Genomic DNA, 14,457 nt, shown 5'->3' on the forward strand with positions numbered 1-14,457 from the left:
TAGTTTTAAGAATATCTGGTACCGGGAAATATTGAATTAGCATGTTGGCAATATGAGCAATCAATCCTGTATTTTAAAATATCAGTGAAATCTGATTAAGCAAGATTGTCAGTGCCTAATCCTGCATTGAGAGTTTTAGTTCACTTTCTAAGCAGATATGAAGAAAACTAAAATTCTCTCAATACAATAAGCTTTTTGGCTCATTTTCAGTGTTCTATCTTTGGCTGATTTCATAATTCTTAATAAAAAGCATTCATATGTCTAGAGCCTAATTCATCCTCTTTGCTGAATCAGAAAATGGATAGAGCACCTTTATTTTACTAATTTGATTCATTGGATAAGCAAATGTTACACAACTATTAAATATGGTTTACTTAAATGTGTGACAGAAATGTATGACATTTACAGGAAATTTAGATGAGAAAAGACCCTAAATACTACTCAGCTAAATTACTTAGATAACTGAAATTTCTTTTGGGATCTAAGTATGTATATTTAGACATATATCTACATTTTTAGATCATTGGCTAAACGTATATCTCTGATTCCTTCCCCTTAATCAGTTGAAACTTTATGTACTGGTCTAATGCCCATATTTACCATTTTTCATAATTCAAAATCTGTTCTATTTTATTTAGGCCTTTTTGTAGTATCTAAGTTATTTTCAATTTTTTTACCTGATTTAAAATAACTGCACCTATAAAACATTTGGACTGAGGTTGCTTTTTTCTTTGGGGTTTCTTTTGACTTTTGTTCAGAAATAAAATTTGCAGTATTTGTGTATGGTGAAATTTTCTGAATGTTCTTTTTAAAATACTTGAACAAATATTGTTTGTGTATGTGACATTGAAAAATAATCTCTATGATGAAAGCTTTTGAAATGCTGCCAGTGAAGAATATCACAGACCTATCCAAATGGTAAAGACTATGTGTTCTAAATATTTAGCAAATGTTGAGATAAATGTCTGCGGCAGTCCTGGGAAGGTGGATAAACTTGGCTAAGGATGAAAGTAAGTTTCTTCATCCAAGTCACACTGGTTGGGGGAGAACAGGTTGGGCACCTAGCACCTGCTGACTATAACTGATGAGTCTTAAAAGCGCATTCTTATTTCTTCATTGGTTGGTGGAGTTTCTCCTCCATCAATTACATGCATTCCATTGCTTTAAGTCATTAGGGACACTAAAATGATTCTTACATATAAGGGAGCCTTTCAATGCTTATAAACTCATATTTCTCTGCTTGATCATCCCAGAATGCTTTGTTTAAAAATCTTTTCCCTTTCCTTTTGTGTTCATTTAGCACTTCTATTTGGTGGTGACACTAATCCTGCTCATCCTAAACATATAGGAAGTATTGATCCCACCTGTAATGTGGCTGATGTGGTGAAAGGTAAGGAGACTGATATAGCATTTCAGCTGCAACCCAAATAGTGTTGTGGTTTATTGGAGGCAAATTGGCCATAGGGTTATGTTGTTATGTTTACTGCTGATTCATCAGGCCACCTTAAACCCATGGCACTTAATCCAAATATGAAGTGTTCTTTGTAAACAGTTCTAAGAAAAGATGCATAATTTTTAATGTTCAAAATGTTAGCTTCTTTTTTTGTGTGTTTAATATTTTTTTAATTTGTTGTTTTTAGATATATATGTTCTACTTCATTGATTAGGGCTATACTTGTAGTTTTCTCTTGTACACTAAAAATTTGAGTAAAATTCTAAGCTTTGATTGCCAACATCATTTGAAAATTTCCTTGTTATAAAATTAGGCTGAGTTCATATATTTGTAAAATGTAAGCATCTTTCTGTTGTGCACTCCTAGTGAGAATCTATGTGGCATGTGAGCTTAGTTAGACACTGCAAGTAGCCTTAGGGTAGATAAAACTGGGCCATGTAGTCATAAATCCCTGGTACCCAGGCAATTTAAGTTTGAACAGCAATTTCATAATTCCTTGAAGGTAAATTGTTATCTCCATAAAGCCTGATTGGTTATAAGTGATCTACTAGGTTCCTGTGCTTCAGGTTTTTTTTCAGTATTATAATTACTCTGTGTAGCCTCAGATCCCCAAACTGTCTCTTTTCCTACATTTTATCTCCTATTGTGTTCCTCATCTCCCTCCTCTAAACACTCAACCTGATACATTTTCATGACCACAACTCTCCCTGGTTTTCATCAAGGAACTCTGTTGCTCTTCAGCATTCACAACAAAGGAAAACCTATGCAATTTGTTTACCCTGGGCATTTCTAAACCCAGGGAGGAGGACCCAGGCCTGCTGGCCTTAGCTCAGCCTGATTATCAAACTGCTTTGGCCTCTGCATAGTCAGAAAATATTTACTCACATTATTTCAGTTATAAGGTGCAAATTCAGTCTGTATTTTGCATGTGTACCTTTTCTCTTGACTTATGAACAATTTAAGTTCAGGTTATGTGTCTTAAAATTGTTTTCTAACTTGCATAGAATGTAGTATGATACTTTTGTAGATGATCTATAAATATTCCTTGGTTTGATACATTTTAAACCTTATGATAATTTACTCAGCAAGTTGAGACATATTCTAATACTATTCAATTCACCAATTTAAAGTGTGTATACAATTCAGTGGTTTTTAGTATATTTACAGAATTGTGCACCCATCACCACAATCTAATTTTAGAACATTTTTCTTCACTCCAAAAAGACCCTGTACCCATTAATAATCACTCTCTGCTATTCCTTTCCTCAGCCTTAGGCAACCATTAATCTACTTTCTGTCTCTATATAGACTCCCCTATTCTGGACATTTCAATATATAAAATATGTAGTCTTTGACTGGCTCCTTTCACTGAGTATAATGTTTTTATGTGCCATCCATTTTGTAGTGCTTATCAGCAGCACATTCCTTCTTTTTTCATTTATTTCATTTTTTATTTTCAAATTTTTTTGCAGTGTTGGGAAGCAAACTAATGCTAGGCAAGTGATTTACCACTGAGCTACACCCCCAGGCCACTGCATTCCTTTTTTATGGCTGAAAAATATTCCATAAAATGGCTATCACACATTGTGTTTATTACCAGCTGATGAGCATGTGGGTTAGCTGGGTGACCTTGAACTGTTATGTAACTTCATTGGGCTTTAGTTTCTTTATCTGTAAAATGGCAGTATAGGGCTCTTAAGAGACAATTGAAATTTTGAATACTGGATATTTGATATTAAAGAAATATTTTTGGTATGATTTTTGTTTGTGGCTATGTATTTTAGAAGAATTCTAGCTTTGAGAGAGGTATTTAAAATATTTTGCATGATATAAAATGATGGATTTGCTTCAAAATTATATAATGAGTGAGGGGGATGAGAAAGATTGGGTATGTGTTGAAAATTGTTGAGGCTATTAATGAGCACATGGGGATTCATTATACTATGTTCTGTACTGTGGTATGTTTTTTGGTTTTGTTTTTGTGGTACTGTGGATTGAACATGGTAGGCAAATTCTCTACCAATGAGCTATATCCCCAGCCCGTATGTTTGAAATTCTTCATGATAAAGTCTTGAAAACACTCATTTTAATTATCTCATTGTTTCTTCACAAATAAAGTCTTTCACTGATTTTTAGGGGAAGTTTTAACCAAGAGCCAGTAGAACTTGGTAAGTAACCAGGAATTTTATGAAACTGTGACTACTATAGAACAGAGATTTAACAGTGTTGAAGTGAGTCAAAGGCCTGTGGGGAGTTCAAGGAGGGATCTTCTGTAACTTTATACCTAAGGCCAAAAGAATCTATTATTTTGGGGCTGGGGATGTGGCTCAAGTGGTAGCACGCTCGCCTGGCATGCGTGCGGCCCGGGTTCAATCCTCAGCACCACATACAAACAAAGTGTCCGCCGATAACTAAAAAAATAAATATTAAAATTCTCTCTCTCTCTCTCTCTCTCTCTCTCTCTCTCTCTCTCTCTCTCTCTTTAAAAAAAGAATCTATTGTTTTGTTTTATGGCACATACTGTCTGTATTGCTCTATTATATTTAATACATATTACCTGGTCTTGTCATTATTTGTTTTTATGTTATTCTTTCTCAACTGGGTGTAAATGTCTAAAAGTCCAGAATTACTCTCATACACTTTTGCATTACTCCATTTTTTTTGTTTGGTTTTTTGGTACTAGGAATTTAACCCAGGAGTAATTTACCACTGAGCTACTTTGCAGTCCTATTTATTCATTTATTTATTTATTTATTTTGAGGCAGCGTCTCTCTAAGTTTCCAAGGCTGGCCTTGAATTTGTAATCCTCCTGGCTCAGTATCCTGAATGCTGGAATTATAGGTGTGTACCACCACATCCAGCCCATCACTCCACTTAATGACAGAAATTTGTACCAAAAAACTAGCTGAAGACTATTTGTAAATTAGTTCAATACATATTTGAGAAAAGCCTAGAAGTTTACGCTGATAGCATACCTCTTAGCCTCTTTGTGTTAGCTTTCCATCACTGCAAGAAAACACCTGAGATAAACAACTTAAATGGAGGGAAGATTTATTTATGCTCATGGTCTTAGAGGTTTCAGTGTATGGTCACTTGGCCTCATCACTTTGGACCTGTGGCAGCATAATTCATCATGGCAGGAGTGCATGGAGGAGGCCTGTCCACTACCTGCCAGGTAGGAAGCGAAAGAGAGAGGAAGAGACTTGGGGTCCTGTTTTAGTCAGCTTTTTCACCACTGTGACCAAAAGCCCTGACAAAAACAATCTTAGAGGAGGAAAAGTTTATTTGGCATCCACAAAGTTTCAGAGGTCTCAGTCCATAGACACCTGACTACTATGTTGCTCTGGGCCCAGAATGAGGCAAACACCATCACAGAAGGGTAAGGAGGAGAACAGATGCTCAGGACATGGAAACTGACAAGCAGAGAGAGACTGAGCTCTGCTCACCAGAGATGAAATATATACACCAAAGGCATGCCCTCAGTGACCTATATCCTTCAGCCACACTCTATCTTATCCATAGTTAATCCCTATCAGTGGATTAATACACTGATTAGGTTAATACTCTCATAATCCAATCATTTCATACTGAGATTTTCTTGCATTGTCTCACACAAGAGCTTTGGGGGATACCTCATATTTAAACCATTAACAGTGCTCAATACCTCTTTTAAGAGTATGCCCCCAGTGACCTAACTTTCTTCCACCAGGCCCTGCCTCCTAATGGTTCCATGACCTCCCCATTGCACCACAAGCTGTCAATACATGGTCTTTGGGGAACATTTAAGATCCAGATCCCTTTTATTCACAGTTTTGATCATAGGCTAAAATCCCTTTCTTTTCCCCACTCTTCCTGTACTTAGTCATAATTTTATCTTCACTCCTTCTGCCCTTTTTCACTTTATATCTAGTAGTATACTATGAACAAAGTGGACTACCTCTGCTTGTGCAAATTATTCCTACTGCTTATCCACTGTAACTAAAGCCTAGATTCCTGGTGAAGCTCTATCCAATGAAAGTCATTTCCCCCACTTCTCTATGCCTCATAATTCCACTTCTCTGTATATATACATGCATACATGTGCATGAGCACACACACTTGGATGTATACATATAGATTCTACCCCCACACTCATGGAATAAGAAGAGACTATTATGCTCTCTTTTCCCCTGTGAATCTTTCAAACAATATTTTTCATCTTTCAACAACCTCTTCCCTTAAGAGGGGACAAAACATTAGAGGGTGGTTTCAGATTCAAAAAGTACATAAAAGCTCTAAAGCAACATCCACATAATTAACTTTTCTTTTTTTTTCTTTTTTCATCATGTCCTAATTTTTTAAATTTTTAAATCTTTTTATTTATATATGATAGTGGAATGCATTACAATTCTTCATAATCAACTTTTCTGACACCCATCTTTTCCTTTGTACATCATGCATATTGATACTCTAGCACATTTTTTTGGCTGGTATATATTTTGTAGAATGTGTTTGTACTTCTGCTTCCACCCAGTAAGGTGTGTACTTACTAAGGGTCACTTATTTGTACCTAAACTTGGTATAAGTTACAGTGCCTTTTGTGATTACCTAATTTATTTAAATGGCATGTAAACTGAAGAAATGTGACTTTTCTCATTAAAACCAAGTTGATTGCTTTGGAGAAACTCAATAAGGGAAAGTCTCTTAAATTTAATGAAATTACTGTGAACAAGAAAATTATTAAATTATAGGCCAACAAAAAGTTAAAATCTTAGAAGGAATCCATAATCAGATTGCTTATGAGTATCTGCAATCTTATAACACTTTAAAGAAATAGGAATTGTAATTCATTGATGTGGTATTGTTTATCCAAGAAAGATAACCTGAAACCCCAAAATAATCCATATTCAAAGAAAAGACTTTGGGCTTACATGACCTTATTGGCAGACTTTGTATATTCAAATTTGCATTTTAAGAGCTGGGTGCAGAGGCGCACGCCTGTAATCCCAGAGGCTCTGGAGGCTGAGACACAAGGATCATGTGTTCAAAGCCAGCCTCAGCAACAATGAGGTACTAAGCAGCTCAGTGAGACCCTGTCTCTAAATAAAATACAAAATAAGGCTGGGAATGTGGCTCAGTGGTCAAGTGCCCCCTGAGTTGAATTCCTCTTGCAAAATTTGTATTTTAAAGTATATTTATGATTTCCCAGTTTAGCCAGCTCCTATCCCCAGTTGGGGCAGTTAAGAATACTAATACCATATTGCCAAAATAATGAAAGTGCTCAGTGAAGAAAATTTAGAATATGTGGAAAAAGAGAGAAGAGAATAAAAAGAACCTGTTTTTATAATCTAGCAAGAACACTGTTTTATGCATTGAACTCACATCAGATTTACAGGTCAGTATGTAACTGCAAATACTGTGAATACTCTGTGAAATTTATAGTATTTGTGTATTTCCCCATTTCCAGCACTAATGCCTATCACATACAACCTTCTGGGTACATTCAAGACCTGACAGTAATAGCCTCTGTCCTGCCCTCTGTTCCTACATTTGGTCTGTGATATTCATCATCTCTATTCAAGTGGTTTTTCCAGTCAAGCATATATAATCTTTATTCCTCAATGGAGGATTGGCCTTAAATCAATTACTGTTTGTACCATGGCAAAATGGGCTAGGCAATCTAAAAGGAAACCTAAAGATCTTTTTTTTCCCTGTAGATTAAATCAAAGTTTGACAGTCAGCTTTCTGCTTCACTTCCTACAGGCCCTACTCTTAATTTCCTGAGTGTCTGAATACCTAAGCAGAAGCTCTTTCTAGCTCAAAATAAGACTGGATGCAAACAAACAAGGCAGAGAATGTCAAAGGTCAAAAGGCCTAAAAGTTCTTCTGTCTTCTAGTTGAAATCCTTGGAGTCTGTATCCCCAAACACCTCAGGAGCAGCTAATCAAAAAGCCTCACAAGACCCAGGCCCCAGCTCTTCTCTCCAGTACCTCCAAATATTGCTGAGGACAGGAAGAAATGTATGTCAACTTCCTTTTACTCTTAGTGAAATCTTACCACTCCCTTCCTCTTTTTAGAGTAGTTGGTGTTTTCACACTGACTTTTTATATCTCTCATCATCCTCCAAGACTGCTCAGTTTATCTTCTCACACAACTTCTCTATATGCAACGATTTTCCTTCTGTTTGTTTAAGAAACTTGATGTAGAAAGTGTAAAAGTTCTGGGTATTAATGATAGCTTTACACAGCTGTGAAGATCTCCCATGGTTTAAGCATAGTCAAATGTCTATCCCAAAAGGACGTGTGTGTGTGTGTGTGTGTGTGTGTGTGTGTACGTGCATGTACCTGTGTGTGCGCACAGGGGTGTGTTTTACATACCCTCATGAACGTCAATGAACTAACACTGATCCCATACTTAGATCCCTTGAGGAAAACTACAGAAAACTTTTATTTTAGGTGGAAGGGACAATATTTTTATTTTTGACTAGACAGTTGTATAAGCATACAAAAGTGGGGGTGCACCCTGCCTAATGTTAATTGAATATGCAGAACCTTGAAGCATGCCTCCTTGCTGCTTATTTAGCACATTAATTATCTACCTTTACACATCTGCAAATTATAGACTCAGGGTAGTGAATGCTAGAATTAGTGTTGTAAAGCAGGTTCTATTATCCTTTGGGAGGTGCCTTCTTCCATTGTGACCCTTTTCCCTCCTTTCTTTGTAAGAAACCAGCAAGTGAAATGGGAAAATCCTGTAGTTGGATCATTTTAAAGGTACACACTTATATACTTGGTAGAAAAGTCTACTCTCACAGTGATGTTAACTTGCCCATGTTGTCCCTATATGCTATTTTTGCTTAGTGTAATAGCATACAAATGGTCTCCTGAAAGTGTGGCATTATTCTGGTTCAGAAATAATGTCTTATGCTCTCATTTAGGCTCTTCAAGTTGAAAGAAACAAAGACCTGCTCGCATTAACTCAAGAAACAGATTTATTAAAAGAACCCTACTGGTCGCGTAGTAATCCAAGGATAGGAAGCACTTTAACAATTGGAGCAATAGAAACTGGAATTGGAAAGCAGAAAACGAGATTGTTTTCTTGGTATCTTTGCATCTGTAGTGGCCAAGTCATGTCCTCTCCACCTTTCTTTGCCTCCTCAATTTACCTGTTTTTGTCTATACAAAACTGGCTTACTTAGGTGCAGTTTGTTTAGGGCAATCATGATAATACTCATTGTGCCCCCTTGGCTCCTGCCCTTCCTGATCATCCTAAGTGTCCCCATCCTAAATTTTCAAAAGATGCCAGAATTAAGTGTGACCCAGCCTTGACTTTCCAGGCAACTTTCCAGGACTATATTAGTCTCCCAATATAGCTTCTCTTCAGAGTTACCTGCTAAGGTTTTAAAATGTGGGTTCCCAGCTTTCAACACAGGCCTCATAATCTTTAGGGATTCATTTTATAATATGCACTTTTCTTAACTTGAATGAATTCTATACACAGCCATGTTTGGGAACTACTTGAGGCTGCTAGTTCCAGACCCTAACGACAACAACAAAAACACCTCCCATCAGTGTAGTTGACTGCATGTGGAGAACTTTATCATGGGCCAGAGGACTGTTCCATTTAACATGTACTTACTAAGTGGGTTGTGTCTATATGATATGCTATGATAATTTATGTCTATCAATATACATTTTACCAGTAATTCCCCCAAAATGCTTTTGCCTGGCTGGTATATGTGAGCCTAAATTGTGATCTTGAGTATTACAAAGGTCATGCAATTCTGGATTATAGCATTGATAAACTATAATTTATAGTGATGCTTTAAAAATTCTTACTCATATGTGATTTAAGGAGCTATACTGGGTCTTTGAATTTGAAGCTGACAGCTTCTGTCTGACTCCACTATCCTCCACATGTTATATTTGTGTAACACATTTTCATTACTATCATAATTATGCTGCTGGGCAAGCTAATATGATGAAGAATTAGCACATCAAGTGGACTTAGTTTATTTTTCTGTTTTATAAGTGAAAGAGCACTGTTTAAATATCTTTATTAAACACCTGGAGAAATTATTTTGTAATGTATTGGTTTGTATCTATATAACAAACCATAATTTTTAGACTTCAATCTGTGTGATCTTGGAAGTTCATAGTTGGCTTTGTGCTATCACGTCACTAGGTGGAGATGTAGCATTGTTTGGTGGTGTAGCCAAAGCAAAAAGAGTGAGTCTTGAATTTTCCGCTCTTTACAGAAGTATTTTCCGGATATTTTATGAGATTTACTATATCCTAAAAGAAAAAAAAACTTGAAAAATTAATATAATTTAATTTTTTAACTTTTTATTTTCAGGATTGAAATTCAATATAACTTTAATGTCTATTTTAACACTGATTGATTATTTAAAATTTTTTTTCCTCTTATTCTAATTCCTTTTCACTGTCCCTCATTATTTCATCTTTTCAGTTATTCTATTTCTTTTTTTATTTGTTGTTGATGAATTTTTTAAATTTTATTTACTTATTTGTATGTGGTGCTGATAATTGAACCCAGTGTCTTACACATGCTAGGCAAGTGTTCTACCACTGAGCCACAATCCCGGCCTCAGTTATTCTATTTCTGTATCTTTAGTTCTTCATATTGATTTCATTCTAAAGCTTAATAGAACAATCCAAATTTTTACCAAGGCCAAATAATATATAAAATTATAATTTGGTATCAATATGAGGTAAACAAAGGTAAATGAACCAAAACTTAGTCTGGAAATACCTTAATATTATCTCTGTATTATTTTAGGTTGATAATGTCAGTTTTTAACATTTAAATTCTGTAGAGCTTATTTTCCCCTTTCTTCTTTTTTCTTCCCTTCGTTCTCTTATTTCTTTAATTTCCAGCAAGTATGTACATTATGGATGTGTGAATATAAAAGAAGTACAAGCCTGTCTCCAAGGAGCTTATACATAGTTGGAAACATTGCAGATGTACCTGTGAAGCATTTTAATGTAATTTCAATATCTGATCTTTAAAAATTATAAAGGTGAAACTTCAAAAAAAATGCTTTGGCAAACAATCTGGCAGTATCTCAAATGTTTAAATGTAGAGTTGCTATATGATCCAGCATTTTTCCACTCCTAGATATATGCCCAGGAGAAATAAAAGCATGTTTATACAAAAACTTAGACATGAATGTTTACAGAAGCATTATTTATAATGGCCAAAAAGTAGAAACAACTCAAAATGCTTATCAACTGATGAGTGGGTAAAAAATATGGTATATTTCTACAATATTACTCAGCAATTAAACTGTGAAGTACTGATTTACAACATAGATGATCCTTGAAAGCATTATATTAAGTAAAAGAAGACATAAAATATCACACATTATCTGATTCCACTTATTTAAAGTGTCCAGAGTGGGCAAAGTATTAGAGACAAAGTAGATCCATGGTTGCCAAGGGTTAGATAGAGGTAAATGATGGCTAATGGGTGTGAGGCTTCTTTTTGTAGTAATGAAAATGATGTAAACCTGACTGTGGTGATGCGTATAGAACTTGTCAAATATACTAAATACCAGTGGATTGTATGTACACTGTAAACGGGTGAATTGTATGAGAATTACAGCTCAATAAACTTTTTAAAGTAAGTTATCAAAACATTTAAAATTTATCAAACCAAGGAACATTTATTAACCATCTACACAGGCACTATACTAAGTTCTATGCAAGTTACACAACAAGTAGAAGATATGAATCCTGACCTCATATTATTTTGTTGTTGTTTCTTTTGTAAAGATTATTTCTAGTTCAAGCGAAAAAGCAATATGTCACAAGGCACTTTAGCCTTCTGAATTTGTTCCCTATCTTTTGAACCTCCTGAATTCTCTCTTCCAGCTATTTCTGTAATCACCCTATCTTCTTATCCTAAACCTTATTTTTTTCCCCTTTCAAAAGTAAACTCTTGCTCCTTAGACTTGGATAACTATCAGTCCCAACCTGGCACTGTTAACTTAAAGAACATTTTAAAGTGATAGTGATATCTCCAACAACTTAAATTGTGTGACTCACAGAAACCCATTCATTCAGCAAATACTGATAGATGTTTCATTTACAAGTAACTGGCAAATCATAAGACTGTTGACATTATGATTTTTAAAATTATAACAAATGACCTTTTGCTACAATTTAGTCAGATTGCATAGTATTTATAGTCTTAAGTTGTAGATTTTTATAAAAAATAACTTAGGAATGATTAAAAGTTAACTGTGTGGTGGTCATAGAGCTAGCTATATTTATTAATCTAATATTTTGACATGGTTATGGATATTAAAACTTTAAGGAAAGAGAAATTTTGTTTTAATCCCATAATAACTTTATTAAAGTCAAAGAGACTATTTTAAAAGAGGGTAGTTGATTTATTTTAAATATGTCAGTTTAGACTGTTTATTATGCACACATACATACACACATGTACACATGCATTTGTGCCTGTCTTGAGTGCAGCAGCTAAACTTTTCTCTCTTTGCAGATGCATATGAAACAGCCAAGATGCTGTGTGAACAGTATTACCTGGTAGCTCCAGAGCTGGAAGTTGAAGAATTCAATGGTAAAAGAAAAATACTTTTAATCTTAAATACAAAGAAGCTGACTAAAAAACTGATTATACCTGAGGTATATTTTAGTGAGATTCTAAAATTATGCTACTTTTTTTTCTTTGATCTCTTTTAAAACTTTTTCTATATTGTTGGTCAACTGGGAGTGTTTTTGCAAAGTTATGCATAATGTATTAGACTGCTAAGTTCTTGGAACAGAAGTAATCAAGGAAGAAGATGCATAAAGTTATAAATAGGTAGTTTTCAAATTAAAAACACAGCAGTGAATAAGTATATGGAAAAGTGTGTAACTTTACTAATCAAAGAAGTACAAACAAAAACAAATGCCACTTTTGTCTTTCAAAATAATGATGATTAAAATATTGTAGTGCTTTGAGTTTATGCCCAGAAAAACACTGTCACCAACACATACATTTCTTATATAAGTTAAATTGGTTTAATCTTTCTCAAAAATGCTAACAATGTCCTTCCTCTTTGGTCCAGTAAATTAAATTAATAATAAGCATGTCTTTAGTCCAGTAAATTAAACTTCAGGAATTGGATTATAAGAAAATAGAGATGTACAGAGATTTATGTACAAGAATGACCATAGAGCATTTACAATTAAGGATAAACCCAGTTCCTCTCAAGGAATACCAAAAATATATTTCTCCTACAGTGAGATGAAAATGGGAAAAGACTTCACACTGCCATTGAAGAATAGTTGTCCCTACTATTCTACTAGAATGTATGAAGTCAGAAATACTGTCTCTTGGGTTTTCTGAGAATGCTTGTGCCTGTTTTGAGTGACTAGAACTGAGTGGACTTGGTGTGGGTATTTATAATTAGAAACATTTTAATATTCTCTGTATTTCTTCCTAATGTCTAGGCCAAACCAGACCTAACTGTTCTTACTTATATTGGCCAAACAATAACACTTAAATCACAAGTAGTAACAAATGTCTCCTTGGTGTGCATGGCAGCCTTGCTCATTCTGCAGACTGGAGCAGCAGGCCTGTTCTTGCTTTCTTAGAGCCAGCTGATTTGCTGACACAGCCAAAGCTGTTAGACTGGGCAGCTCAGCCACCATGACAGGAGCTTTAAAACTATTTTTGACATTATCTCATGGATCAAATAACCCCCTTTACATCACAGTTTGAAGCCCTCTTTCCAATCATTAAGAAAAATGAATCCTAGTGTTTTTAGGTAGCCTCTAATTTTCTATTCCTGTGGATAATGTAGTTATGATTTTTATTTATGATTTCTTGAATGTCAAAGCTCTTAGTCAACATGATTAAGGAATGTGCTTTAGCTCTAACAAATTCTGTGTTAGAGATACAGGTCAGAAGTTGGTTCTGAACACCTTAAATAGTACTTTCGTTGACTTATAATGAAAAAGTATGTGTGTTTCCTACAGTAGGTCAGCTGACCTGTTTTCTAGGGACAAATCACATCAAGATTCATATAGATACACATTTGGAGTTCATCTAAACTGTATAGCATGGCCTTTCAGGAAGCTTCCATTACACAACAGGTGCCTATAATCATAGAATGATAGTGCTTGCTGCTCAGACCTTCAGAGTGAGTGAGGCTACCATTAAAGAACAATTTGTTGTTCCCTGAAAATTGAAATTCTGCTGGTTTGGTGTATTATCTTTTGTTTCTGAATTTTTGAATTACTTCTCCCTTTCCCAATGTGACCCCTGAAAAAGTAGTAATTAGGATTAATAATTAGGATTATGTAGAACCCAGAGTGGCAACACCATCAGTCATCACCATAATTCTGGATGTTGGGGACAAGTTATGGTAAATTTCCTTCATTTTTCCTTTCTGTAACACATTTAATAGGAACATTCAAAATAACAGAACTCTGGGCTGAGGTCGTGGCTTAGTGGTAGAGCACTTGCCTAGCATGTGCGAGGCCCTGGGTTCAATCCTCAGCACCACATGAAAATAAATAAATAAAATAAAAGATATTGTGTCCAACTATAACTAAAAAATAAATATTAAAAAAAAATAGCACACAATGGAGTACTATGCAGTGATAAAAAATGACAAAATCATAGAAATTGCAGGGAAATGGATGGCACTAGAGCAGATTATGCTTAGTGAAGCTAGCCAAACCCTAAAAAACAAATACCAAATGTCTTCTTTGATATAATGAGAGCAACTATGAACAGAGCAGGGAGGAAGAGCAGGAAGAAAAGATTAACATTAAACAGAGACATGAGATGGGAGGGAAAGGGAGAGAAAAGGGAAATTGCATGGAAATGAAGGGAGACCCTCATTGCTATACAAAATTACATATAAGAGGTTGTGAGGGGAATGGGAAAATAAACAAGGAGAGAAATGAATTACAGTAGATGGGGTAGAGAGAGAAGATGGGAGGGAAGGGGAGGGGGGATAGTAGGGGATAGGAAAGGTAGCAGAATAC

The 14,457-nt window shown here is 35.2% G+C and overlaps 1 protein-coding gene across 1 annotated transcript in view; it reads left to right on the forward strand.

Annotated features, from left to right (window-relative positions):
• Positions 1-14,457, forward strand: part of PDK3 (pyruvate dehydrogenase kinase 3) — a 99,358-nt gene that overhangs the window by 68,767 nt on the left and 16,134 nt on the right. The window contains exons 5-6 of the mRNA XM_081276460.1: positions 1,301-1,390; positions 11,960-12,037. Of these exons, the coding sequence (XP_081132586.1) occupies positions 1,301-1,390; positions 11,960-12,037 (168 nt within the window). The remainder of the gene's footprint in view (positions 1-1,300; positions 1,391-11,959; positions 12,038-14,457) is intronic.

Source organism: Spermophilus citellus (assembly GCF_964194105.1).
Source record: "Spermophilus citellus genome assembly, chromosome: X".
Classification (NCBI taxonomy): domain Eukaryota; kingdom Metazoa; phylum Chordata; class Mammalia; order Rodentia; family Sciuridae; genus Spermophilus; species Spermophilus citellus.